Source organism: Sardina pilchardus, chromosome 8 (genome assembly GCF_963854185.1).
Source record: "Sardina pilchardus chromosome 8, fSarPil1.1, whole genome shotgun sequence".
NCBI classification, from domain to species: Eukaryota; Metazoa; Chordata; class Actinopteri; order Clupeiformes; family Clupeidae; genus Sardina; species Sardina pilchardus.
In genome coordinates, this window is record NC_085001.1 from 18827264 (window position 1) to 18854825 (window position 27562).

Here is a 27562-nt window from a genome sequence, read left to right on the forward strand (position 1 = left end):
GGTAGAGTAAGGTCCTGAGAGGATCCCTGGAAGTGACTTGGAGACAGTTATGTGTGGTTATTTCGTTTTACTATTAGATTACAAATAAAAATGTCAACTGATACGTTTTGCTTCAGGAAGTGCTTTTATTAACAACATATTCACAAGGCATGGGTAAACTGTTGTGATTCAGAATAGTCTCCTGAGTTGTGTGAGGACACTCAGTGTTCCCATTCCTATGGTTACAAAAAAAAAAAAAAAATCAAGAAAATGTATGTCTGGATATGGGAGTTACTGAGACACCGTGGCCCAGAAAGCAAGGAAAGTGTGCAACAATTTGTGGGGGTGTGGGACAGGGATAAGGAACAGTATCTCTCATGATTTAACCTGAACATTACCATTCAAATTTACTCTTGCTTCAAAGTTCTTTTGACTTAGGAAAGAGGCTATTTCCTGCCGAGAACTAATCATTGTTCAAGACCTTTGCCACTATGGTAAAAACTAGCTTTGCTTCAGTGTATAAACACTTAGGTATATACTGTATACTTAGGTTTATTGTCCAGTGAAGCTTGTTCTTGTCCAAATTGAATTACTAAAAAAAATAGACTAATACATCGTTACTGAGATTTATCAGTCAGTGATCAAGAGAACTGATTGATTCAATTTAACATAGTTGGACATTTTTAGAACTGTCAGAATATCTCATCCATCCTGCAGATCACAGTTCCTTCCACAATCCATAATCAAATCATTACTAGAACATCAAAGTTACATTATTTATTAGTCTCCAAAATGGAAAATACATAATTTCTTTGGCAGAAAGCATTAAGATCACACATTGTTGAGATATATTGTTTTTTATATATATTCAATAAAAATGACTTCATGATAATAATCACTGTTTCACATATGTGATGCATGATAACAAAAATCCTGTCCCACTTGTTCTAAACAATTCATTATCAATGATGTAGCTCTGTTGTATCCACACCTTCAGCAGCATATCCAAGCAAAGCTTACATATGGTTTCCAAAACATGATTTCTATAGTGCAACCAGTCCGGTTCACGAAGCAGTGACCACTCATTTCGATTCGCCCTCTTCTACCGTACACCCTCTGTTCTCATGCAGTAACGCAGGCGGTCGTGGCTTGTGAGAGTGAGGGGGTGTGGAGCTAGGAGGAGAAAAGGGGAGAGATCTCCAAGAAGGCACAGCGTAATGTCGCTCCCCCCTCCCAACAAGCTTTTGCCGTTGTTCACTCGTTCAGTTGGAACTGGAACGAGTTGGTGCTCCACTGGCTGATGTCTGAGTTGATCATGGTACGCTCTGTGAAGGTCACGTTCCCTGCTGCATCGATGAGGATAATTGTGTTGGTCCTGAAAAAGTGAGCGTGTAAATAAAACAGTGTTGTAGACCGTGATACCAGTCCACTTGAAAAGGGATGGGGTGAGTGGCGCTCTTGAAAGAGGAGTGCATAACTCATTGTCTGCCAGTTAAGTGATTGTTAATGAGAAGAGGTGCTCACCTTGTGCCATATCCTGTGGCTCGGACGCACACAGCAGACAGCGAGCGGAGCATGGGCTTACTGTAGCCATCTCCCTGACTCTCCTGTGCCGGGTCAGGAGACTGTCTGAGGAAGAGGAGAGGAGGGAGGACCAGAGGAGAGAACAGATGCCACAGGGGAAAGAAGGAGAGAGAGAGAGAGAGAGAGAGAGAGAGAGAGAGAGAGAGAGAGAGAGAGAGAGAGAGATGAAGTTCAAAGGATCAAATGAAATGACAAGACTAGAAACTTTTCAATACCATGATGATTTCATACAGACTCAGATGTCCAAAAAGAATTGTTGTGTTACTTTGAAATGCTTTCAGGAAAAAAACTGCATCATGCACAACAAACACATCAGGAAATGAGATTTGTTCAGAACTGAAAAGCCCAGAAGTCTTTCCCCCGAAGGAGGCAAGTGAGATAGACTTCACTCACAGGTCCTCGTTGTTGAGGATTTGCAGGAGTTCCTGCACCATGCCATCGGGGGGCAGTGTTCGCCCGACCACGTTGGAGAAGAGCCGCTTGCCATGCTGCAGCTTCTTCCACGGCGTCTCCAAGAGGGAGTTACTCAGCCCGTAGATTCCTGCTGAAACAGCCAGAGCGGTCACTACTGGAGAGCTGCGTGAAAGCCGCCAGCTTGCAGTCACTCAGGCTGACATACACACACACACACACACAAACACAGACAAACACAGACGCAGACATACACATTCACCCAGACATACGTGTGTGGCTGCTGCATTCGTGTCTTTCTGCGCTTTTACAAAAAAATGTGGTGTGAAGAGAGGACATGACAGAACAAACATGCCTTGCATCTGGGAGTGTGTGCGTGTGTTTGCGTTCTACACGCCGACAGAGAGCTCAGACGAACATACAGACACTGAGCAAACCTGGCTTCAGATGGATGGGTTCCGAACTGCCTTTGTTTCCATAGTAACACACCGTGTCTTCATTGGCCCTGCAAGAGACAGAAAGAGGAAGCCGACAATGATTACCACACACCAACATTGTCGACAAAACAATTAACGCAAATCCATGAGTTATTTTTAGACTTTTTCAGACTTTTTGATTTGGGGATGGGCGGGTGGGGGGGGGGGGGGGCGTTGGTTAGAAAAACAAAACAGTAATTAAAATTCATAACCGATGCTATTGTCATAAAACTCAATCATCGTTGGGTGGCCATTAGCACCGCTGCCAACGCGGAGCCATCAACCTGACAAACGCACGCAGATAATCAGACCACACAAAACGACAGCTCCCGCTCGGAGGCTGCGGAGAGCTCCCCACGGTCCACTCTGTGTGTGCAGCTCTGCGCAATCTTATTAGCGGCGAGGTGCCGGGATATTTCAGTGAAACATGTTTGTGTGGAGTTGCTATAAATAACCGAGGGGACGGAAGGCCAGGCCTTATTAAATTAGGCCGACATTCAGGGGTTCTGCTCCTCTCTCTACATGTTCATTCCATCTGATTAATTAAGCCAAATTCACCAGTGTTGCTTTGCAAATTTGTTTATGCCACAGTTGACAATTAAGTGGAAGGGAACGAGCAACTGTGAAAAGGGCATTCATGCCGGCAAATAGACTGTGTCTTGAGCAAACTACTCAATGGGAAGAATTAATCAGGCAGGTCAAAGAGCTTGGCATCTGTCTGCATAAAACTTTTATTACCGTTTTAAGTTTTTAATAAACAATGGAAAACCAAACTCTTCATTCAAAAAGGTCACATAACGTTTTTTATAAATAAAAGCTTGCATACGATATGCATCAACTAGCACAGTGCATATACCAGTCGCACATTTACTAATCTGAACTCACCAAAACATGTATTTGGACAGTACAGTTCAGAGGGTGTCAAAAACCGATCTAGATCCAAACGATCCAAATCTACCTCCTCTGTAATGTTAAACGAGCTTCCTTCCTCCCGAGTGGATTAATGAAAAGCACTCACCCATTCTCACTCATCTGCATTCATTTCTGAGCACTACGAAGATGTGCGTTCGGGGATTTAACTATCTATAGCTGATCCCAGTTTTATTTTTTTTCCAGGTCAGTGGTTTAGTTATCTCAGAGCTGTCTTTAGCTGAGATACAGTAGTAGAATAAAAGGATGCTGAGAGAGAGCTCTGACTGCAGAAGGAGAAAGTTCTGGTGAATTTTTTTCCCCTTCTTTTTCTGAGGTGCTTTGAAGTTCGCTCTGCCCGACAACTTATCAGTACGCATCATAGGACATCCTCACACACGCAGCTTCTGTAATGAGCAGCATGTCAACTCCTCTTTGACATCTGCTAGTATTTTTCTTATGCTTCATGACCAGTTCAAGAGGTGAAGAGAGGGATAGAGGGGGCATCTATAATCTATGAAGTTGAGTAACACTCCGGCCAATTAAGCAAAAAACATTTACAAGGAAAAGACTTACACAAAGCTGATTAATAATATAAGGTGAAGATTATCAATACATGAATATAGCAGGCCCTCAGAAATAACCTTACTCTGACAACCAGCATTATGCTACCGCAAAGCACATCTAATCATCACACATGCTACAAACCATGGCAACAATCCATATGAATGACTAAAGGATTTGTAACCATTATAATAGTCTATACATTTTGACAAATCGCCCACAGACATGAATAAATGAATAACTACTAACTATCAAATACAGCTTTGGTCAAAAGCCTGATTCCACAAGACTTTGATTTTCTTTGGAATTTCAAGTACCAGGTTCTATGTCTTATGTGTTCTTATTTATTTGTTCTTCTAAATTATTCAACATCTGAAAACATCTCCTCATTTATTCCTCTTCCTATTCAACCATATGCATGGAACTACCACCACCACATATCTTAAACAGGCCATGATGTGTAGTAGTTCCTGCGGAGGACTCCCTTAGAGACGTTCGGAGAACCGTAGAGGCCTCGGAGATGGTGCTGCTGATGGAAATATTGTGCAATTGCTAGGATACCCATCCCATTCTCCATGGAGTACGGAAATGAAACGAGGCGGGCCTTTCTCGCTGGGCAGAACTGGCACGCAGACAGGAAAACTAAATATTAACCGCAGTTATGATTATTTCATGACCTATCGCAGCCCTCTTTGGTGGAGGCAACGTGGTAAACCAGCTGCGTGCAGATCGTCTACAGATTTTTCTTTTAGTGCAAATGTGACACAGAATTTCACTAGCTGTATTAAAGTTCTTAAAGTTAAACTTTAGAAAAGAAAAAAGAAAGAAAAAAATTTAAAACCTCTAAACACATAAAAGACATATAATTGTGTGAAGACAGCGAAGCATCTCTTCGTGGCGGTGGATTACTTTGTGTGTCTAAAAACAGGCCTATGCTGCTGCAGAGCTCCCAAAGAAAATGGTAATTTATTAATGGCAGTGTTTGTAAGTGCTTGGAAGCCTGCATAGATTATCAACAGCACTGAGGGAAGGATATGAAACGTGCGGCGTGGAGAAAAAAAAGATATGAAATAATAATCTCCTGCCTGTCACTTACTCACATTTCAAAATACTGATTCAGACCCCCGAGATAAAAGGAAGGAGCCAAGCGATAGCCAAACGTGACAGGCCCAGATAACTCCAAGGATAAAAACTGGATGTGGAGATGAAACCAGAAGTCAAACATTGTTTAATCCAGGTGATACGACCCCTTCAAATTCATCATTGAGGTCTTATCAGCTTAGCTGTAATGCTTTTAGGTGAATTGTCAGGTGATTTAAAATGCACCAAAAATGTTTGGGCTTTTCTCTCCAACGCACTTTACATGAAGGCCTTCTGTGCCTCTACAGTTACATAAAGAGGATGTCATATTCTCTACACTATGTCACTGAGAACCTAGAGCTGTTTCGTATGATGCAATTTCACAATGTTGCAAAAACAGCAACCAGTTCACACGCAGCTTCAGTAAGACTGCTATTAATCACATAGTCAATGTTTGGCCTTGACTAGTAACTGCATTTTCTATGTAAAGCACTACTGAAAAGCCAATAGAATGCAGTACTCTAACGCAGACAAAAGTCCAAGTTATGAATATTATATTTCAGATATACTCAGGAGAAATGTTCAATTCCTTGTGCTAATAGGTAGGGGATCTCTCACAGCGGCAAATCAAAAAACAAGCCTACAAAAACAAAATCATCAACAAAGCGACCTTTGTGGGCCAAAAAACATCACCAACAGAGCAGCTCTCGAGAGAATTTCACTGAGGTTATCAAGTAGGCACCTTCCTATCTGAAGCACGTCTGAAGTGTGTCAATTTTGTTTCCACATGCCAATATTCCATCAGATCAGAAATGTATTGGTGGTCACTGGTGTGCAACATTCGACCAACCAACCAGACCAAACTCAGAACAGACAGAATCAACAAAGTCATCAGCAAATCTGATGCACTTCAACTATGACGCCACTGCTATTATTACAGCAAGTACTCTAGCAGTAAATTGTAGTATTCGTATTGTTGAGATTACAATTAAGATTATTGTATGATTGGCCCCAGCCGTGGCGCGACTGGCTGGGGCACGTGCACCGCACGCCAGCGACCCGGGTTCGATTCCCGCCCCCTGGTCCTTTCCGGATTCCACCCCTACTCTCTCTCCCGCTCGTTTCCTGTCATCTCTACTGTCCTGTCACATTAAAGGCATAAAAAGCCCAAAAAAATAATCTTTAAAAAAAAAAAAAAAAAAAGATTATTGTATGATTACTATACAACTAGATGTAACGCATAACGGTACAAAATATGACTGACTGAGCCATTATTTCAATTTTAGTGGGATTGAAACTGTCCATGTAAACCCATCTAGGTAGGACTCTTGAAACATCTTTTGTTATCCCAACCTCATCAATCCCGCTACAGGTAAAACACAAGATTTCCACACCACTCACCATTAGGAATTTACATCTATTGATTCTGCAACAGCATGGGTTGCTTTTCTCCAACTGAGCTTTGCTGTCTGTGTAGATATGACTTCATCAGAAACTAATAGGTTTATAATGAGGTTGTTTATATATATATATGTGAGAAAAGCCAAACAAATAAATGGCAGTTTCTAACACAGCTGCTGCTCTGGTCCCCTTTATTAGGGAGTTTGCGGCTCTGTTCTGTCAGCCTCCATACGTCATGTTCTCTGCACGAGGCAGAGCCGCCGGCGAGGGCCAGACAGAGAGAAATGTATTGATTTCAACATCCAGATGATGGTCGGCCAATGGAATAAATCACCTGCTACAGAGACATTGCTTTCTCCATCGCCGCCGCACCTTCCCCAGCATCTTGTCCATGCGTCTTCTGTTTAGACCACGGCGCACAGATGACAGCTGTTACTTCACTTAATATGATTGCCCTCGTTTTCCAAATGGCATTCTAACAAAATGAAACATTTCCTGCCGAGATTAAGTGCGGATCAGACAGCGAGGGAAAGTATATTGCATGCATGGCCCCATTTGAGAGAAGAAATGGGGAGCTAGGCAATGACAATCACAAAACATAGATAGCCTCCAAACTATTTAGGGGGGGGAATTCTCAGTCAGGTGTGAGAAATAAAGGGAAACTGTGGCTTTTAAACTTGCCCATTCAACCTTGAACTCCTTCCCGCCATGCAAATGAATGAAGCTCTTGTTTGAACCAGTGGTATATTCTCAGACAGCACTTTGATATGCCCTTCACAGGAGGAGCTCAGAGACAGAGTGATGCAAATGAATAAATAGCCTCTGTCTTTTGTATTGAAACATCACAGGAACCTCCTACCGAATCCACTAAACACATTTCTTTTGGCAGAGAGAGAGAGAAAGATAGAGAAAGAAAGAGAGAGAGAAAATAAAAATATATATATTCCAAGGCCCCTCAGAAGCCCTGGTTAGTGAGAGCACAGACAGGTGTTCAGAGTGAATTCTAAATGGGCTTTCTTGAGCGCGTCTCAGTCGGGAGAGAGCAGGTGGCTGTTCCCGAGCACCCGCACTCGCTCTCAACGATCCAAGAGATGGGGACAATGCCATCTCTGTTTCATTCTGATCCACCACCACAAAGCAGCCGCACAGAGAGAGGAGAGAGAGAGAGAGACAGAGAGAAAGAGAGAGAGGGACAGAGAGAGAGAGAGGGAGCGCACTGCACTTATCCACATATCCAATGTAATTCTTATGTCAGCTCAACAGAAATATAAAGCCTGTTTGCCAATATGTAGAGGATGCCATTTCTCAAGAAAGTATTATATCTAAATATTTTAAACATCTGGGGTCTACTAGGGATGTTTCTTCTTCTCGTTTACCCTACTTAGACTTGGTAAAGCCTTTGGCTAAACGCTCAGAATTATTTGACAAATGGAATGATTTATGAACTGTCGACATTTTAAAACAGAAGTTCCTGAAAGTTGTTTAACATACTGGGGCTTTTTTTTCTGCAAGTGCTGAAACTTTTCTGCTTCACAAAACAATCTTCCCCTGCCCCCTTTGCACCTTCCGCGTCTCTTTTGTTTAAGGAGGAGCTGCACTCCATCAAGGCCAGACAATTTCCCGATATCCATCCCACCCGGGCGATCACTCACTTGAACTCTGCCGTTAGGAGGTTGAAGCCATTGTAGAGATGCCCTTCCATGGACACCTTGCGAAGGTAGGAGAAGCTGTCCAGATTGTCAGTCAAGTAGTTGGACACCAAAAAGCCTGGGGGAGAAAAAAAACAACTAGAACTAGAAAAAAGTTCTAGGAGAAAAACGACCATCTCCTAGTTCAGAGTGCACTTGAGAAAGGATTAATGAAGAAGGTGTTCATTTATGCCTGTATTGATTCATCACAGTCGGTGCACACAATGTATGGTTTTTCCCACAATCAATACATGCAATGCCCTGCAATCTATGAAAACAATTAGCAAATGAAGTCTCAGCTTTTATTCTTACTCTCTCTTTTATTCTTAGTCTTTCCATCAAAACATAACACAGAATGCTGAAGATGTTTGTCTCTACCCTCATTCTCTCACCTGCTCTACTGTTTCGATAGCGAAAGAACATTCCAATTGTTCATTGATTGAGAACAGAGGTCATACCAATTGACACAGAACATTGCTATTTGAAAGAGTTCTTCAGTCTGTCCGATGCATGCCAGAAATCTGGCTTTGAGAGGGATCAATTTAAATACGTTAGGCTGCCTAAGACAGCCTTGATCATTAGACTAACACGATTTTCCTTTCAACAGATCCACATCCAGAGCAGACAGCTGGTGAGGGACTGGGGCTGAGATACTTTAAGCCAGACACACAAGCAGAACCAAGGAAGTGGGATGGTCTCCATTCATTAGACAGAGCAAGTGGAGTATGTCCCTTTACTGTAGTTCCTGACCTGGTGGTAGCTTTGAGTCTCTGCTGGCATACTATACACAGAGGACACAAAATTCAGGAGGTTTGCCACAGATTCATCTTGTTCCACAACATTAGCCATCTCGACTAAAGTCTACCTTACACTGACAAGATTTGGGAAAGATTCTTGAAAGATTGTAGTCTTTTGAGTAAAGCTTGAATGAGGGACATTAGTTGAAAGACTACAATCTTTCCAGAATCTTTCCCAAATCTTGTTAGTGTAAGGTAGGCTTAAATCGCCCGAAGACTGTTTCCCAGACTCACCTCTTCCCTGCGCATCAGGATTTTGCCGGCCCTCCAGGTAGTTGGTCAGTGCGGCCAGCTTCCCCCTCTTATTGATGCCCAGCCATGAGCCACCTTCCTTCCCCTCCTCCAGGTCCAGGCCTTCCAGAGAGATGGCAGCCATGACACATTTGTACACATAATCACATTGACACAGGAGTCAGCTTAGCAACAGGCTCAGCATGGGTATATAAATATCATGAGCGAGAGAAAGAGAGAGAGAGAGAGAGAAAGAGAGAATAAAGAGTTAAACCATGGGACCTCTCCCCTTGCTCTAATGAGCACCATAAAGACGCAAAGGTGAATGTTTACTCTCCACAATGGACAGATGGCCGTTACAAACTCTCTGAAAATCCTCAGGAACAAAATGCCCAGTTCTCCTTCAGCTCCTAGAGTGAGGGCAAACCTAAAGGGTGCTGCGGCAGCAGCAGCAGCAGTTGGTGCAGTAACTAAAAACAGAGGCAGGGCAGAGCGGAGAACCTCGGCGAGCGCGGATGTCTAGCCAAGATCTGGGCCCTCCAGGGAGCAGAGGCCCTTTGAAGGCAGGCAGAGCAGCTGAACTCTAATCTGAACGCGCTCTGTTCTCGGGCATCGCCGCGTCTTTATCGGCGCACGGGCGGGGGCCTGGCGAGGCTGGCAGGGGCAGAGCCTCCGTACAAACGAACACTCCTGCCATCTGCCCTTTACATGAAAATGATCTCTCGAAATGATTATGACCACCAACGTGCCAATTACGCTCTCTGCGGCGCGCCGAGTGCTTCACGATGATAGATGATAGGCTAATGTTTGGAGATGCACACAGAGCTCCTGGATGCTCAATTGGTGGGTGAGGCAACATGGAGGTCACGGCTAGTTCAATACCCAGAGAACAAGGTAAGAAGACAAGGTTATATAGTTTGTGAACTATACTGTAACCTTACTGGCATGACAGTAGAGATGTGAAAGGAAGTGAGTGTTATAGTGATGGGCAATGGCCTAAAAGAATTACTTCTGGCCACACTCAAACTGGTCTTGTGGGCTCTAGACCTGCATGTGGCGATGGAAACTGATGCTATACACTCTCAACAGCTTTCCTAAAGACGAGACCATCAGAATCAGGCAATGCATTTTGTTTTAGAGACTTAAAAGGCCTTTGGGGAAACCGATACGCAACCAAGGTTGTATGTTCTCTGCTCTAAAAGCACTTATAGATTTGCACACTGCCAATTCCCCAGCAGCCTGAGCATCACCATAATAAGCTATGCCTATTTGGTCAGTTTAATGCAGTCCATCTGCTGAATGACCTCCACTTGGAAGGTTTAAGAACTGAAAAACCCTCTCAGTGACACTCATGTGCCATGTCACTCCTTTAGTGTTCGGTGGCGCCTGGTCATCGCCCCTTCCTGGTCAGATAAGGCCCTCGACGTCAGCTCCGAGATTTACGGTCCCTGAACCACATAAAGGCAGCCATCAATTAAACAGCGCCTATTGGTGTCCGACCCCCAGATTACGGGTGGAGGGCGAGCCAGACAAACAGCAGCAGGCGTTGCCTTCGCTGCATGTGGGACGGGGTGATTGATTTGTGCGCCGTGCGTTATTGTGCATCAGAGCAGAGGGTCATCAGTCAATTAAAGGCAGTTTTCCTCCCGGCTTCGAAGCCTTCCAGTAAATAAGCGGTTTGTCAGTGCGCGTAAACAGGCTGGAGAGGCAGAGTAAAACGACGCAGTGAAGCTTGCTGAGGAGAATTCTTTTGGCATATTAATACACCTGGCGTCTGGCTTGCTGGGTGCCAGCTTTTTACCTGTCGGATGTTTGTAGTGTATGCCGAGGAAGCAAGTGTTGATATGATACATACAGTGATATGATGACAGGTATCAGTCATCAGTTATACATCTACACCACTTCTCTGGGTCTGATTATCCGTTTGCACGGCTTCTCATACCACTGCAATGCAGACGACACACTGCTTTATCGGTCATTTCCACTTGATGACCCCTTTGTCTCTAGACAAATCTCCTACCTGGGCTCCAAGAAAGGAGTCATGCTTGATAACTAACTAACCTTCTCCATCATGTTGCCTCGGTCCCCCGGTCGTACCATTTTGCACATTACAACATAAGGAAAATCAGGCCTTACCAACCCACCTATAGCTGCCTGCATCACATTGAAATCACTCACTCGCTTGCCTACAAATTAGTCTCTGGTTCTGCTCCCATTTACTTTAATGCCCTCCTACCGGCATATGTTATCTCCTGACCGTTACACATATGCTCAGGGCAATCTTGGAGCATCCCTCTCTACCTTCAAAAAAACTCCTGAAGACCCAGCCCTTCATAGAGCATCTCCTCTCGTAGCACTACTAAATTCTAGCACTTACCACCTGATTAGAGCTGACACTTGACTGTATGGAAGTAGCACTCACTGCTGCACTAACTGGTCCATATCATACCGTTGATTGTTTCCCTTGGAGTTGGAGTTGCTTTGGGTTAAAAAGTGTACGCATAATGTAATGTAATCTGGAGAACACAGTTTAAAATTATGTCAGTTTGAGTTCAGATATAGTGAAAGGATTGAGTACTAACATGAGTAGTATTCGTAAGGAGTAGTGATCTTAACTACTTTGTCATTGAGATGACTGCGTGTGCAGAGAATGTGAATTCTCTGTCGGAAAAATGGGCATGCATCCTTCAACCCTCGAGCACATCAGCCTGAAAGAGAAGCAAGGGCACGGAGGAGCAATGGTCCAGTGGACTAACAAATAACAGCAAATATCTACAACAACTGCAAGGTGAGAGGACATTTGAGGAACGGGAATTTCACACTGAAAAATTGCCTGAGGCAATGCCCTTACCGCTCAGCAAGAGACACCATGTGCTGACTACCACTGTTTGCCTTCGCTCCTCCTAGGTTTTACTATGCTGCATGAAGTCAAGGCAAACTGTCGTAATGTAAAAAGTGCTTGCTTAGAACAGTGCGAATCAGTGGCCCGTTTACACAGCACTGCACTAATTCCTTTCAAATCAGGTATGTTGACATGGAAACCAATATCTGCCGCGGTAAAACAAGTCTTGCTGAGGCAGCTACCGAACAAGCGGCAGCAAGAGACTGACAAAGAGAGAGAGAGAGAGAGAGAGAGAGAGAGAGAGAGAGAGAGAGGAGAGAGAGAGAGAGAGAGAGAGAGAGAGAGAGAGAGAGAGAGAGAGAGAATTAGGGGAGAGGTCTCCTCTCAGAGCTCAAGAGACGGGTAATGGATGTTGTCAGAAATGCACTGTACTCACCACTGAGGATCTCATTGCTGGAGCCCCAAAAGTCGGCAGCCTTGGACGGACGGTTGTAGAATTCATCTCGGTTGGCAGCCAAGATCAGCCTGAAGGACATGTGTCAGAGGTGAACATCACGTACAGTGTGCAAGTCGGCAGGCATCAGACAGATATCTAGAAGAGCACTCAGAGAGCACAGACCTCCCCGAGGCCAAATCAAATGCCTGATCCCTTTTTTTTTTTCCAGTTAGGCCTGTTATTTGGATGTGATATATGGAGTTCTTCTTTGACCCATGTTACGACCAAATAAATACACAAATAAATAAATGCACAAAAAAAAACATAATCTAAGCAGAGTAAGAATAATAATGGAATATTGGTAAAGACCAAGGCCAGTCTACAAAAGATTAAAATACCCACACATTTCTGCCACTGAGGCTGTACAAGCAGCATTAAAGCTTAAAGGCCCATGACCCAAGTTTACAGCTTGTTTTATTGTTGCAGTTGATGTCCATTTGTAGGCTGTATTTTATTTTTCCTGAGAAACCCACAGACACCCTGCTTACTCCTTTGGCCGAGAGAGAGAGAGAGAGAGAGAAAGAGAGAAAAAGAGAGAAAGAGACAGAGAGAGACAGAGAGAGAAAGCGAGAAAAAGAGAGAAAGAGAGAGAGAGAGAAGTGCAGAGTTGGCAAACCCTGGAGGTTACACGCTCTGTGCTCATCAGTCTGAGCAAGGCATGAGAGCATGCTGCTCCTCCTGCTGTGTACCTTCAGAGACAGCTGTGGGAAAAAGATGGCTGAGCTGGAGTCTCCAACATTCCACACACACTACTCTACGCCATTCCCATCAGACGACTTCCTCTTCCTAACACTCTCAAACTCTCTTAATGGACATGTACCAGGGCCAGTGAGGCAAGGTAAGTAAAAAATGCTGTAAAACCTTTACATAGGACACTCAAGCACTGAAAAGTAAGAATCTTACCTTAAAAGTTTAAACAGTGACTACATGTATGACTAACAGGGAAGCTACAACTGGCGCGTAACTGAAGCGTTCCGTCCGCATGTCTGCTGCAACAATTAGCTTCCACTATAGTCAATGGAAGTAGCTACACCAGGTGTGTTAGCGGCGCGTACCTTCTGAAAAAAATACACCATTCTTCTAAACGGTTCTAATGACTCACGAACGGAACTCTTCAGTTAAGCTTCCCTGTTACACTGCACAAGGGTGGACAGAGAGGGAAGAAAGTATAAAATGCGCAGTGCACAATGCAAGTAATAGATCTGAATACATCATGGCACATGCCCGTGTGGGCCCGCTGTGGGCCCCATTACCGTCGTGAAATGCGGGGCACATGTGGGCCCCACACTAAGGGACCCTGATGGGGCCCCTGTGGGCAAACCCACAGTTTGGGCAGAGTGTGGGGCTTGCCCACATTTGGCTCATTGGGCCCCCAGCGGGACCCATTATGGGCCCTTATATTCCCATACCCTCCCAAAATCCCCCACTACCCCCGCACTTGTGTGGGTTTACTGTGGGGTAGTGTGGGCTTACTGTGGGCTTACTGTGGGGTAGCTGTGGGTCCCACATGGGCTCCCCTTACGGGGCCAATGCGGGCTAAGTGTGGGCAAGACCACAGTGGACTTGCTCACAGAGACCCCTAAGTGGGGCCCCAAAGGGCAAAACAGCTGCTGGGCCTGCATGGGCTGCCCTTATGGGGTCAATGCGGGCAAAGTGCGGGCAAACCCACAGTGGGCTTGCCCGCAGAAATCCCTAAGTGGGGCCCCAAAGGGCAAAACAGCTGTGGGGCCCGCATGGGCTGCCCTTATGGGGCCAATGCGGGCAAAGTGTGGGCAAACTCACAGTGGGCCTGCCCGCAGGAATCCCTAAGTGGGGCCCCAAAGGGGAAAACACCTATGGGGCCCGCATGGGCTGCCCTTATGGGGCCAATGCGGGCAAAGTGTGGGCAAACCCACAGTGGGCTTGCCCGCAGAAATCCCTAAGTGGGGCCCCAAAGGGGAAAACACCTATGGGCCCCGCATGGGCTACCCCATTAGGGGCCCGTTTGGGATTAGTGTGGGTTAGCCCTGCCCACACTTGTCCACAGTAAACCCACAATTGCCCATTGTGGGCCCACACGGGCATGTTTGCTGGGCACCCTCAACACTGACAGCAAAATAATCAGGGGGGAAAACGGTTGCTGCCAGTAGGTCCTCCGTTTCTGGTAGCCATCAACTACAGTCGCTATTGGCTCCAAACATCAGTTTCTGAATACAAATGGAAGTGCAACAAAGTGGTGCTGTATTACATAATGGACGAAAGGAGACTAAGAAGAATAAAGGCAGAAAGAAAGAAACCCTGCCTCTTTCGATCCTCATAACAACTGCACTCCATCTCTTCACTCAGTCCACCAATGCCCATCACTGACCCAGGGCTCATTAGAGTGATGTATAGGCTAATTGGTCTCAACTGATTGACACTGATTGCTAGCGCAGCTCCAGCATAGGGAGTCGGAGTCCTACATCACTCTTGTGTGATGTGCCTCCATCATTTTTATTTAATGGCAAAGCAAAGGCCACGTGAATGTTCCAGATGAGCTGCAGCATATGGGCTCAAAACTCTGGCTGGTGTGCAGTTCATCGTCAAGGGTGAAGAGAGCATTTTTTTTGGCTGTCGCCTTTTATAAGCAATGAAAAAGGGAAATGACACAGTCCGAATCAGTTGTTGATTAAACAATACAATTTCCTCAGAGCGGGATATGGGGGGGAATACTTAAAACAGTCTAATAGTGACAAAGCACTAGTGCCTAGGACCACGGCAATGTCCAATGTATTTCTCATTAAGAGTAATTCCAACAAAAGTTGGTGCCAAGTGGTGCTTCACTTGGTCCGTAGCATTTACAGACCCCAACAGGAGCTTTATCACTGCTCGGCCTAATGCTGCATTTGACATTAATCTTTGGAGACTTTTACTAGCTCTGCACAACTGTCACTTGTTTAGCACAGCAATGGCGCATGACTTAGGGACTTCACATTAATGTGCTGCTACTGTCCATGAATCACAATTGGCAGCCCATGCGACACACAAAAAGACAAAAAGACACACACACACACACACACACACACACACACACACACACACACACACACACACACACACACACACACACACACACACACACACACACACACACACACACACACACACACACACACACACACACACACACACACACACACACACACACACACACACACACACACACACACACACACACACACACACACACACACACACACACTCTCTCTCTCTCTCTGGGCCTCTCATCCACTCTATCTATGTTTGGCTTGTGTTTTATGTCAGTGCTGAGACAGCAGAACGTGCCAGTGGAGGACCTCTTCTCCGCTGTGGAGCGCTCATCATGCGGCGGCCTACATTTCACACCATGTTCCCAAGAGCACCATCACACATGTGCGTAGTCCATGACATGACATGTCCATGGCACGAAATCCAACTGAGTACACAATACCGTTCTACAGCTTCACTGCATAGGCTAACGCTAAGAGATTTATGGACAGTTTTATAAATTCACACTGACACTGAATATTTATCCTTATGGGAAATGTTTTGAAGGCCATATAGCACCGATATGAAAGACCATCAGTAACATATTCCCAAGGCATACATTTCCATTTTCTCAATTGGCATTTCTGACGAGTGTCAGTTCTTCAGCAATATGGTATGTAGCAGTAGTCTCTCCTTTGCATTTGGTTATGTTCCTACTCAGAGCCGAGGCAGAAGACCTCCTCCGGACACGTATGAGGTTATTATGATTCACTACTGACCTCTACCTGCAGTCAACCTGCACAAATCAGATCTGCCACGACTGAACCAATTAGGCAACTTCTTGCGTTGGAGAGACAGCCCACATTCATGCCACTGGAGTTATCCCCTTTAGCATTGACCCCCACAGAGGATGATGTGCAACTTTAGTCAGTGGTCATGTCTACACAGCAGAGACATCACTTTCAATTACAGGAAGAAAACAAAGCATACACGTAGGACTCCAGCCATTTCATTTGTATCCCGGAGCAGTAAAATAGTGTGCGTTTCACATCTGAGCTAAAAGCTACCATTTAAATTGATAAACATGAGAGACATGAGCAGCATTTTATCCATATTCCAAGAGTATTGCATGAATTGGGCTACTATTAACTGTAATGACAAATCATTCAAAAGGACAATAGCTTTTTGTTGACGATGATGATGATAAATTAACCTAAATGACTAATAGGGGTCAAAGGCTAATGACGCTGGACCATTTTCAGGATAAGGAGAGCGCCGTTCCAGAAATGCTCTCTGATAATGACTATGCCTGGGAGCAGGATCATTTGTCGGCAGCTGGGAACCGCTGCAGTGTAATTACAACAGGACAACAGGTGTGTAGGTGATTGAAATACCCCACGTTCAGCTGCATGGCAGCCAGGTGTCTCGTGTTTGGTTGTATTCCCATGGGCACAGATGGAAAGACTATAATCGGTCTGTCTATGGATTTATCATAGCAAAGCATGTGTTTCAAAAATGACCCGAGACCGTAGATGAAAGGAGGAAAAATCTATTTCCATCAACCCACAGTACAGAGGATTGTAACTACAGTTTATCCAGAACAATGTTTGTGTAAGAATACATTACTAGTGTTACATCCAGCGGAACCTAACCCAGCCATGTGTTTATTTCCTTGGTAGAATTTATCAACCTGGGATTTTGAATGGGTTAATGTGTCTACACTGAATTTGCATGTCAGGAAATACGTTGCGGTTCTGAAAAAAAGGCATACATTGTCTTGCATGATTTGGCAACAGAGCCTATTCATATATGGTTTTAAATCCTCCCCTAGGACATGAGGACATTGCTTCGGGGGCAGACAGTAAGGCTCTTTCAGTCCTGGTGACTTCATTAAGCTCTGCTTAAAATCACTCAGTCAGGTCTATTGACTGACTGTTCCATAGCCATAGGCCACCATGACCTTCCAGGACTTTCCATGGGACAGATCAAATGGAATTGTGGGAAAGTTCAGCTACAGCAGATGTTCGTGCAGACTGGGTGGAAAACTTTAGATCTGACAAAACTCACTCAAAGGTCTGTCTCAAAACAAGGAAGAAATTGATGCAAGATGGACAGACCAAAGAGAGATGCTTTTTTCATAAGAAAGTCTAAATAATAAATGGCAATGAAACATGAAATAAGTAGACAATTAAAAGTTGAACAATAATCTTACTATTTTGTCAATACTTTGATTCACACTGCTAATGGCACAAACTGGATCTGGTGATGAAAGAATAAACCATCTGTCTTGGGTCCTTCAACTCTTACCTGTATGCATTTTTGGATGCAGGCCGTGGGTCAAACTTGAAGAAGATGATACACATGGGGGTCTTTTTTCAGGAAGTGCTTTTTCATAGAGTGGATGGCACAATCAATTCTGGGACATTGTGAAAGGGCCTGCATGAGTCACAGAGGGACGAGAAGAAAACAAGAAATCCTCTCGTTATGTTCAGTTACATTTTGATGAAAGACACTGGAAAGTTGACTGCTTGACCTTAAACAATTAAAACTAAACACAATCTCACTCCTTATTTACCACAGATATCATACAGCTTCAGCCTGTTGTAGTCAGACTCAAAGATCACATCTTGTGGGCGGGATAAATCTGGCTAGGGCTTCACCATTCACACAGAGTGCTTCCATAGAGAGCACTGAATTTCATAATGCGACATAACAGTTTTTTCATAGAAATGTTCTCCTTGTTGACAGCATAAAGGAAAACAGTGTTTCATAACTAGTCATGCAACCAACCCACTATTATCATTATATGGCCTCATAGTATTTCAAAGAAAAACATTAAATCAAGCTGACAGAACAAAGTACACAGACAAATGGTTTGTGGTGAATTAACTGCCAATCGAAACGTGTTCTAGGAGTAGCCTAAATCATTCAGAGGTTTTCAAACCATTTTGGCGCTAAGGCACAAAGTCACATCCAAATGCCCTGGCACACTGGCTTGCTGACCTAGCAATTGACACCAGAGGTCTAAAAGTCCAGCCTCACAAAGTAAAAGTCCACATTTTTGTTCCAACCATTTACTTAATCAGCTGATTCTAATTAGCACAGCTCTTAAGACAAGTAGATTAGGTAATTAGTGAAATCACCTGTGCACAGGTAGAACTGGCCTATCTGGCAGGACCTTTACTTTCTGAAGCCGAACATACATCTCTGATTGCAACACAAACTAAGGACTAAAGACGGATCTCAGCTTTAATAGGCTACAATAAACTGGCAGGTCTGTCAAATGATGCCACAAAGTGGAATAATAACTCAATGTATTGTATAAATATATTATAACAAAAGATAAGACACCTCTGACACAAGTTATCGGCGTAGCCTACTTTTTTTTATGTCACTACCTTCAATAAAATGGGGGACGCTGACATCATCTTGTGGAGCAACAGGAAAACAATGATGTGTCACTGCCCTTTACCCTATATTGAGCAAGACATTCCTTGCAAAGCTAATTTCATTTGTCGTGGTTTTGTCACAACAAGTAAGTAAGGTAGATTACTTCGAAAGTATTCGAAATGTGCTCAACGACACAGTCCGCTGATGCTATCCAATCAAAGTAACATTAGAGTTCGCCTAGCTCTGGAGAGATCAAAGTAATACTGTCAAAATGTAACATTGTAAACTTTAGCCAGTGAAATTCCCCCTGGCTTTTGTTAGAGGGCTAGCCACACTAGCATGCGCTAGCCATGATTGCAAAGTCAGTCTGCTAACTCGCCAATGTAATGTAATGTAATGAATGCAGGTACACAGCTGCCTGGCTTGCTAGCAAGTTAGCTAAGAGATAACTGTTCGCTAACCGTGGGGCAGCTGTGTGACAATACATTGGCTAGCTACTTTGCTAGCTGAGTAGCTTAAGTTCGTCTACCTAAAGAGTTGGTTACAACCGATATGTCAGCTAGCGGACAAGCATTGCAATAAACTTAAGTTGTTGTACAATCACAACAACTAGCATCCTCCTACTGTCATGTTTACAGGGAGTCTGCTTGGAGCGTATTTTAGCTTGTTAGGGATACTAGCATACTTCCCAGGTTCATGTACATATGCTAACGCCATTCGGTTGCGGAATAACTTGCTCTGACAGATCAGACTTGTTGCCTGAAAGTGAACAATTATATGAACCTATTTACTTACCAGTCCATCTGTCAAAATTCCACAGACTTATCTGGCATACGTAGAACTAGCACAGGTCCCGTTGCACTGTGCTGGTACCGCTGCTCACGTTATGTTTGATGTCAGTAGAGAAGAATAAACTGATTGGTCGCAGCCTGGTAACAAGGTCAGCCCCCACTGCTGAGTGGTCCCAGTCCAGACTTCACTACATCTATCTTTCCTGTTGTTCTTCTGGCAAGTTTCGCATGAACTTGTCGAAATTATGCAGAAGATTATTCCCCTGGAGAAAAAGACAGGACTCTATCAAGATACAGTCATTCAGCAGGTGACGGTACAGGTGACGTGGGATCTGCACGGATGTGCAGGTGCACACAAGAGAATGGCAGCATAAGGCCTATTCAGGCACTACTTTTCAGGTATATATTTTTAAATAGGTTATCCAGCCAATCAAAAAAAAAAAAAAAATCATTAGGCTAACAGCTGCTTTGACATAGGATCATAACCCATTTAACCAATCCTGTGGACAAAAGATGGTAGGCCAGTTCCTTGGCTCAGTTAGGCCCTACCTCAATTTGTTAGGTATAGGCTCTTCTTTGCACAGTCTCCTCTTTGCACAGTATCCTTATCTTGGATGCATCTGTTCATGCTCTGAATCTGATCCGGAAACAATATTAAACATAAAAAGCAGTGAGGTAAATTAACTGAAATCCCCAACATCCGTGTGCTAGGCCTTGCCAGATTTAAACACCTATCAGACAGAATAATCAGTATGAGAGGTAGGAGATTAGGCTTTTCATTGTTATAGCCTAATTTTATAATGCATAGGCTATAGCATACATATAGTTCTCATATAGCCTACATATTTTTTTGGTTTTGTTTTTTGTATCATATCTGACACTGACAGTTATCAACAGCACTCAATTACAAATTCCCACTTGTAAATCCACTCACAATGGAAGCCATAGAATTTCAGTTCAGTTTTTTCAATTTAATAAAATGTGTTTTCAGTTCATACTTCACTGCTACTATGCCTGTTCAACTTTTACAGCAGTTTTCACGGCACAGTAACCCAGGGCTTCATGCAAACTATGACTGTCCATCACTGATCCCAGACTGCAACTCGGCTTACAAAACTCACATTTGTCAAAGAAAAAAACAGTGGACCACAGCTTGGGATGCAAATAAATGAAAATTACAAACATGTTTTTATCTGATAATTTGCCCTAAAGGCTATTTGCCACATGTAGCTAGATTTAGGCTACAGTTTTTCTTCCACATTGGCAACTGCATCAATGGCATCAATTTCGAAGCATAAATAATAGCCTACTTAACCTTTCTGAGAAGCTATATTTTATGCGAGGAGATGGAGTGAGAGATAACTTCACATTCAAGGTGTCTTTTTCATACATCAATGTGAAGTCTACCTTGCAAAGCGCTGCATTTATCTTATTATCGACAGGTTTTTAAACCAATAATATGATAAATACGTTCTTGATTGATCATAAGAAACTAGCCAATCAGGAACGACTGCAATTTGTTCCTCGAAGGTTGCCCTGAAACAGGGGGCGGGATAAAACTTCCATTCTCTCTGATAGGCTTGTTTGCTGTCTGTGTTGTTTTAGCGGTTGTAATACTGCGCTGAGAGTGAGTGATCTCGACAATTAGAGTAGATCGGAGACGTGTCGTAGAAAAAACTGAAGGAAGACCTCTTCAAAAACATTTCGTTAGGAATGCTTTGCAACCCCAGATAAGGATTACATGCATATTTCGAAAATTGGCTAGGCTATTGCTTTGTGGTTCGCAGTTTGGAGATCCTAATACACCTGACCTACCTATCTACCCAGCAGCGGTTGTCACTGTCTTAATTTGAAGCTCTTGGAGTGAAATAACGTTACAAACTTGAAGAAAGAAACACGGAGTAAAGATTTTTCTGATCTGCGACTGTAACGTCGTTGTCTCCTTGTAGATTTTTGAGAAATAATCTAATACAGCACTTTCAGCGTGGACATCCAGAATGGCTTTTTTGATACGGAATATCTCACTCCCCGGACAATAGCACGGTGCTTCTATGGATTCCGCGTAACCTCTTAATATTTATCTTGCAGTTTAATTCTACTCTCTTGGATTTAACACACATACTGCATTCCTGAAAGCAGTTCCTCCTGACGAAATCAACCCCACTGAGGTGAAGTATCCTCAACACTGAAGAACCATCCGCTGATAGCCTACCGCTGGCAAGTTTACGCAGCTCTCCTTACGCGTGCCGTCTCCCAACTGACACTCTGAGGCGAGGAAAAAAAAGGTAGTCTTACCAATGTTAATGTGTTCTATGCATTTTATTTGTTCACTTAAGGGTAGATGGTGATGTTTTATAGATTGAGCTCTTACAATGCTGAGTGTAGGTTTTTAATGCGCCACGCTTTGCTGCGCGGTTTTGGAGGGGTCTGATAGAGAGAATTGGCGTATCAGTGTGAAGACGTACATTTGCTGTCAGTAAATTCATTTGATAAATGAGAGTATATGTTGGGCTATTGCTGTTCAGGCTAGAATCATGAATTAATATTGCCTTCGCAAGAATGCCTCAGCCATCAAATATCAATTTTTTATGATGTGCATATTGACTGCTGTATTTAGGCTATGCTGAATTTGTGTGTGTTTTTTAGCTTGGGGTGGTGTGCTAGTACAATATGAGGCTATACAAAGTCTAATTACATGTATTCCAGTCTCTGAAGCCTGAGCAGCAGCACTGTAGTGACAGGAATATAGGGCATCATTGTACCTCACCATACTGTACATATTTGTTGTTACTATCCTCTAGATGATTGTTTACACCGTGTTCATGCGGGGTTTGTCTTGTTCGTTTGAGTAGGACTTGTAGAGCGGGATTATAGCTTGCCCTAAAGCTGTTTCTATCACACATTTTGTTTGCCTGTATGGAAGATGTCATAATTAAGTATATAACAAAGATGACACATCTTTTTTTAGTCTTTCCTTGAATAGTGAAAACTGTTATGTTTTTCTGTAAATTCGTTTTTCAATATTGAAAATGTGCTATAATGTTCATTTCAGGAAGCATTTTGATCTCAAAGTTTCCTCTCAGAGAGATTTATGAAACACAGACACAGATCTGTTCCTAGCACTGTAGAGGCAAGTGGGGTGTTGGATTCGCTTTACATGACTGCTGCATGAAAAAATAGATGCAGCAAGACTGGCATGCATATTCAGTGTACTATGAATGAATATAAATAGCTGCCGCGATCTGTCACAAGGTCATGCTCTGGGAAGCTGCTGGCTCAACTTGTGCTTCAATGACAGTTTTCCCCTTACAGACACACAGGCAGCGTGTGTTCCTTTAGAATGTGTTGCATATGAGATCTGTCAAAGGATATTGAACGATTGAAGAGTTTGGGGCCTTTTGTTGCGATCAAACACATGCAATATACTAATGTAGTTTACTACCTACCTACTTACCTACCTACCACCTATAGTGGACTTAAAATGTTATTGTTTTTTATGTGTGGCACAGGCTTGTGCACAACAGTCTATAGAAAGCCACTGCAATGGATGCAGAGTATTTTGACACGATGCATCAGGTTTTCTGTCATTGAAATGGAGAAGTTGTATCTGTGGCAGCACACTTGTTTCCTCATCAGAAAAGTTGCACATTCAAATGATTGTGAACATGGTTTAGTATCTCTCAAAGTTAGGGTGTTTAAGGCTATTTATTGCAGCATTCAATAATTATAGACACCCATGCTGGACCTCAGACTAATGGTCAGATGCCTTAAAGGTAAGGTCAGCGATTATACGCAAGTTCAAGCCCATACATTTTTTTTCCCCGCATTTAGCCATCATCTCCGCACCATCCGCTAACTGCCCATTCCATGACACTGTAAAAAAAAAGCAGTCTCTGCATGTAGTCCGAGCTCCAAAAACTGGAAACAAACAAAGTCGGGGCAGTCTGTCCCCTTGCCCATTGTGAGCAGGAGGCAAGTGGCTGCGCAACAAGAAAGCAGCACTGGTCATCCTCTAATGAACACTTGGCTTTGGTCTTGTGTATGTGACTCTGTTAAGTGTCTTCGTGTGGACATCCACTGATGCAGTGATTACCAGTAAAGAGTTGTTGACAAAACTTGGAGGAATGAGTAATATTGAATGTGCATGACAACACTGTGATGAGAGAGACAGCACTTGAATTCTAGAACATGATGACGGTTGATGAAGACACAGTGAGAGCTCCTTTTTCGTACGCATATTGATTAGAGTAACAATTGAAATGATTTTGATGAGTTTGAGCTGACCATTTTGAAGATGCAAAGCATCACATGACTGACAAGGCATGCAATGTTGATTGGATAAACTTTGAATCAGACAGCCATTTCTCCATTGAATAAAGTATAGGCCTATATGTATGACTGACCAGTTGGGCTGGCATAATGTGCTAAAACAGGAACATACAGTTATAGGTGTATTGTGATGATGAGCAACGGGGCCTACAAATTAAAGGGTGGTGTTTCTGCTGGACGCCGGCCTATTAGAGCACAAACAGATTGGGGGAGGATAATCTCTAAGCCAAAATGCTGCTGATTAGGATGGGTGATTTACAGTCGTATCCATCGCCTGTCACTCAAGCCTGGGATAGCCAAAGGTGCCATAGATTTCCCACATCTTCAGATGGATTGCAAATTGTTCAGAAATACTTTGACTGGCTACTGATTGCTAAAAAAAACTGAAGACTGATTTTTATAGCATGTTGTATTATGCATGCAATAAGAGACAAAATGTGATTAATAGTCAGTCTTTGCACAGTCTCTTTCACATATTGATTTTAGTCATGTGAGTTATTGAAAGAAACGATCTCAGTCTTTGCAATGATTAAATCATGTCCGGTTGCCTGGTTATGATCAATCATTTCCTTACTGCAAAGGAATATGAAGTCTCTGTGATGTCCAAGCCCAGTATCAGTGTGTTGGCTATTTTGCATCTCCTTCATGAATTCAAAGAATCCCTGGAAATGTGAGGCACAGACTCGGGGGAATGTTACTCCCTCAGATACACGTCCGTCGAGAGCCAAGTTCATAATGTTAATGGTTCTCTCCAAGTTCATATGTTAATGGAGCTCTCTGACATCCACACATGCATTCCATTTGTTTCATCCTCAGTTGTGTACATAATCCAGTCACAAACATGGATTGCGATTTAGGTGTGTGTGTGTGTGTGTGTGTGTGTGTGTGTGTGTGTGTGTGTGTGAGCGGGCGGGTGGGCGGGCACAGCAGAAGTAAAAAAAAAAATGCATTTAGGAAAATGCAGTGCATTTTGGGCCCATTCAGGTGGCTCACCTTGTTGATCTCTTGTCAGATTAGGATTACGGGAGTATTGTTAAATCCCACGTTTGTGCGGCGTCGGCGTGGAATATCATCCATTATTGCGTGACAGGTAATCGCTCATCCCACCACCGTGGCGCACGTCACCCCAGGAGCCAGCGCTCTCCATCCCGCCAGCCACCAGGCGTGTATTGTATATGTGTGTATGTGTGGTGATGATAGCCTGTTTGAGTGGGATTGATCAATGACATTAAGGGCTGAGAGACTGTGCTGAGGAGGAGCTGAAGAGGAATGGCGCTCGGTAGTGTGCTCGTGTGGGCAGAGAGGTGGCGCAGCGGAGGCAGCTGAATGAGCTTTTATGGCCACGGCACCTGCTCGCGTGGCACCAGAACACCCCCCCCCCCCCCCCCCCCCCCCCCAAGACCCCGAGCCTGTTTGGTATGCGCCGGAATTCTCAACAGGACGTCGCCCGCTCTGCCTGGCTTGGCACATGATGGCACGGTGGTTTAGCCGAATTCTTTGTGTGGCAGTGCAAGGCAGTTCTATAAGCAAAGCTGAGGGCAACCACGTTAAAGGAAAACATGGTTTGCTGTTGGAGGCTCTAAAGTCTGTCGGTAGCGTGCCATAGTAAATTATATTTTGGGTGAATTCCTTTTAGTAAGTTTGTTTACAAAAATTATATTTTTACATTTTTATGTTTATGCATTTTCCATGAGTTACTGCACATAGCATTGAAGGACATAGTCGTGGATTGACTTGGTTATCAGTGCATGATTGGCTGTTTCAGGTCCTGGTGATTGGACTATACTTACTTATAAATGGTTTTGGAAAGGGGATTGGTAATTTTATTTTTTAAATGTGGACTTCCCTTTTATCACTTCCCATGCTAATGTGCTAACCATTTCTGAAATGTCTTGTGTATAGGAGCATTTTCTGGTGACAGCATTTGCATGCTGTGGGGATTAATTCTGCATCTAACATCTTCCTTTCTCCTCTCCTCTCCTCTCCTCTCCTCTCCTCTCCGCTCCTCTCCTCTCCTCTCCTCTCCTCTCCGCTTGATAATGTTGAGTATTATTACTATTATTACATAGTAATTAATTGTGTGGTGTATTCATTAGGCTTTCAAGGTCTATCATTTGGGTTCTTCGGGTACTTAATGAATTGCAATAATGGTGGTACGAAAACAAATCAGTGTGTGTATTTGTTTGTGAAAATACATGGCCATCTTCAAAATCTGTGCACACATGCAGCTTATATGTACATGCATGGATACATACACTACTATACCTCTTCACCCTGCTCATCAACAGAGGTCTGTGACTCCCAAGGAGCCCGTGGCTGAACCCCCCTCTGAGGACCCCATAGATTGGTTTTGACTTGAAAAAAGAGGTTGGATGAGCTTAGGGATCAGCATAATGCATATGCTCTGCTCTCCGAGTTTCTGCTGCCACGAGGCGCCCATGATCTGCTCAAATGTGATTATATTTAAGAAATTCACGGATTATCCATCCATCCACAGTAGCATGGCTTAGGAAAAATAAATCTGGGCAAATTTTGGGAATCTGTGTGATTGGGGAAGGCATGCATTTTTGGGAAGGTCCTTCAGTTGTCCTTTATTCCAGATGCCATTTTTTTCCATAACCAACTTTGAGAAACATATACGTGCCCTGAAGAAGGCCCTAGCCGCTACGCATGGGCATTTTTAGGTCCTTATATGGACATTTTCAGATTAAAGACATTTTAAACTTTATGGAGTGCCTTGGTCAGAGAAATGTATTTCTCTTTCTCCTCTTCTGAAACATACATTGATTGTGTTTACATACACTTCAGTATCCCAGTTATGATTTTGAAGTATCCTGATTTTATATTTGCCCATGTAAACATCATATCCCGATTTCAACCCCGGATAAATCCGTATCCCGGTTTTGAGTTACCCTGTTATGCTAGGTGGAGTACTCCGAAAGAAACCAAGCTACTGCTCCATCTTTACACCTTAAATGGTTTCTCATGCAAACTTGCAATTGCTTTAGAAACCGGAAAAAGGTGTACTATTATAACTTAACGGTTGTTTGTTAACGATACTATTCATCATTTATACAGGGTTATTAATAACCGGGTTTCTCTGTGTTCATGTAAACACCATATCCTGAATATGATTTAAAAAATAGGGATAAGCCTCCTAACCTGGATACTGAAGTGCATGTAAACGCAGTCCATGATAGATAAAGGATAAACAGTTGTGTAGCACAAATTAGGGGTGTAGGACAATATGAATGTTGCATTATGTGGTCTAATTTGTGTTTTATTCAGACCTCTGGCCACTCAACATTGTAATCTATGTTAAATAATATCATTATAAGTAATAAACAATTTACTCACATTTTATGAAGATAGTGTGTCTTTTAAACAGTGACAGTTTTCAAAAATCTTATCGCCAGAATCTTGCCAAAACACAGCTATAGCACACTGTGTTGCTTAGTTCAGTTGTAAAATACAATAGCCCCAGTTAAACATATAGCCTACTGTAGCCTTGCATTTTGAGTCCTGTGTTTCAGAACTGCAACAGCATCTGGGGGCATTGCTTGTTTTTTTGTCCCGATTTTTCACTGTTGGTATGAGCAGCACATTCTC

The 27562-nt window shown here is 43.4% G+C and overlaps 1 protein-coding gene across 2 annotated transcripts; it reads right to left on the bottom strand.

Annotated features, from left to right (window-relative positions):
* Positions 1–105: 105 nt before the first annotated feature.
* tango2 (transport and golgi organization 2 homolog (Drosophila)) lies at positions 106–19779 on the bottom strand. Of its 2 annotated transcripts, none has more exons than XM_062543085.1 (9): positions 19629–19779; positions 17751–17879; positions 12399–12487; positions 9124–9243; positions 8057–8171; positions 2412–2479; positions 1957–2104; positions 1504–1608; positions 106–1354 (listed from the first exon to the last, which is right to left on the bottom strand). In XM_062543085.1, the coding sequence occupies exons 2-9, from the start codon at positions 17804–17806 to the stop codon at positions 1234–1236; spliced, it is 822 nt and encodes a 273-aa protein (XP_062399069.1). In that variant the 5' UTR covers positions 17807–17879; positions 19629–19779; the 3' UTR covers positions 106–1233. The 2 variants fall into 2 exon arrangements, with proteins under 2 accessions (XP_062399069.1, XP_062399068.1); XM_062543084.1 differs by having other exon boundaries at positions 1957–2107.
* Positions 19780–27562: the final 7783 nt, after the last annotated feature.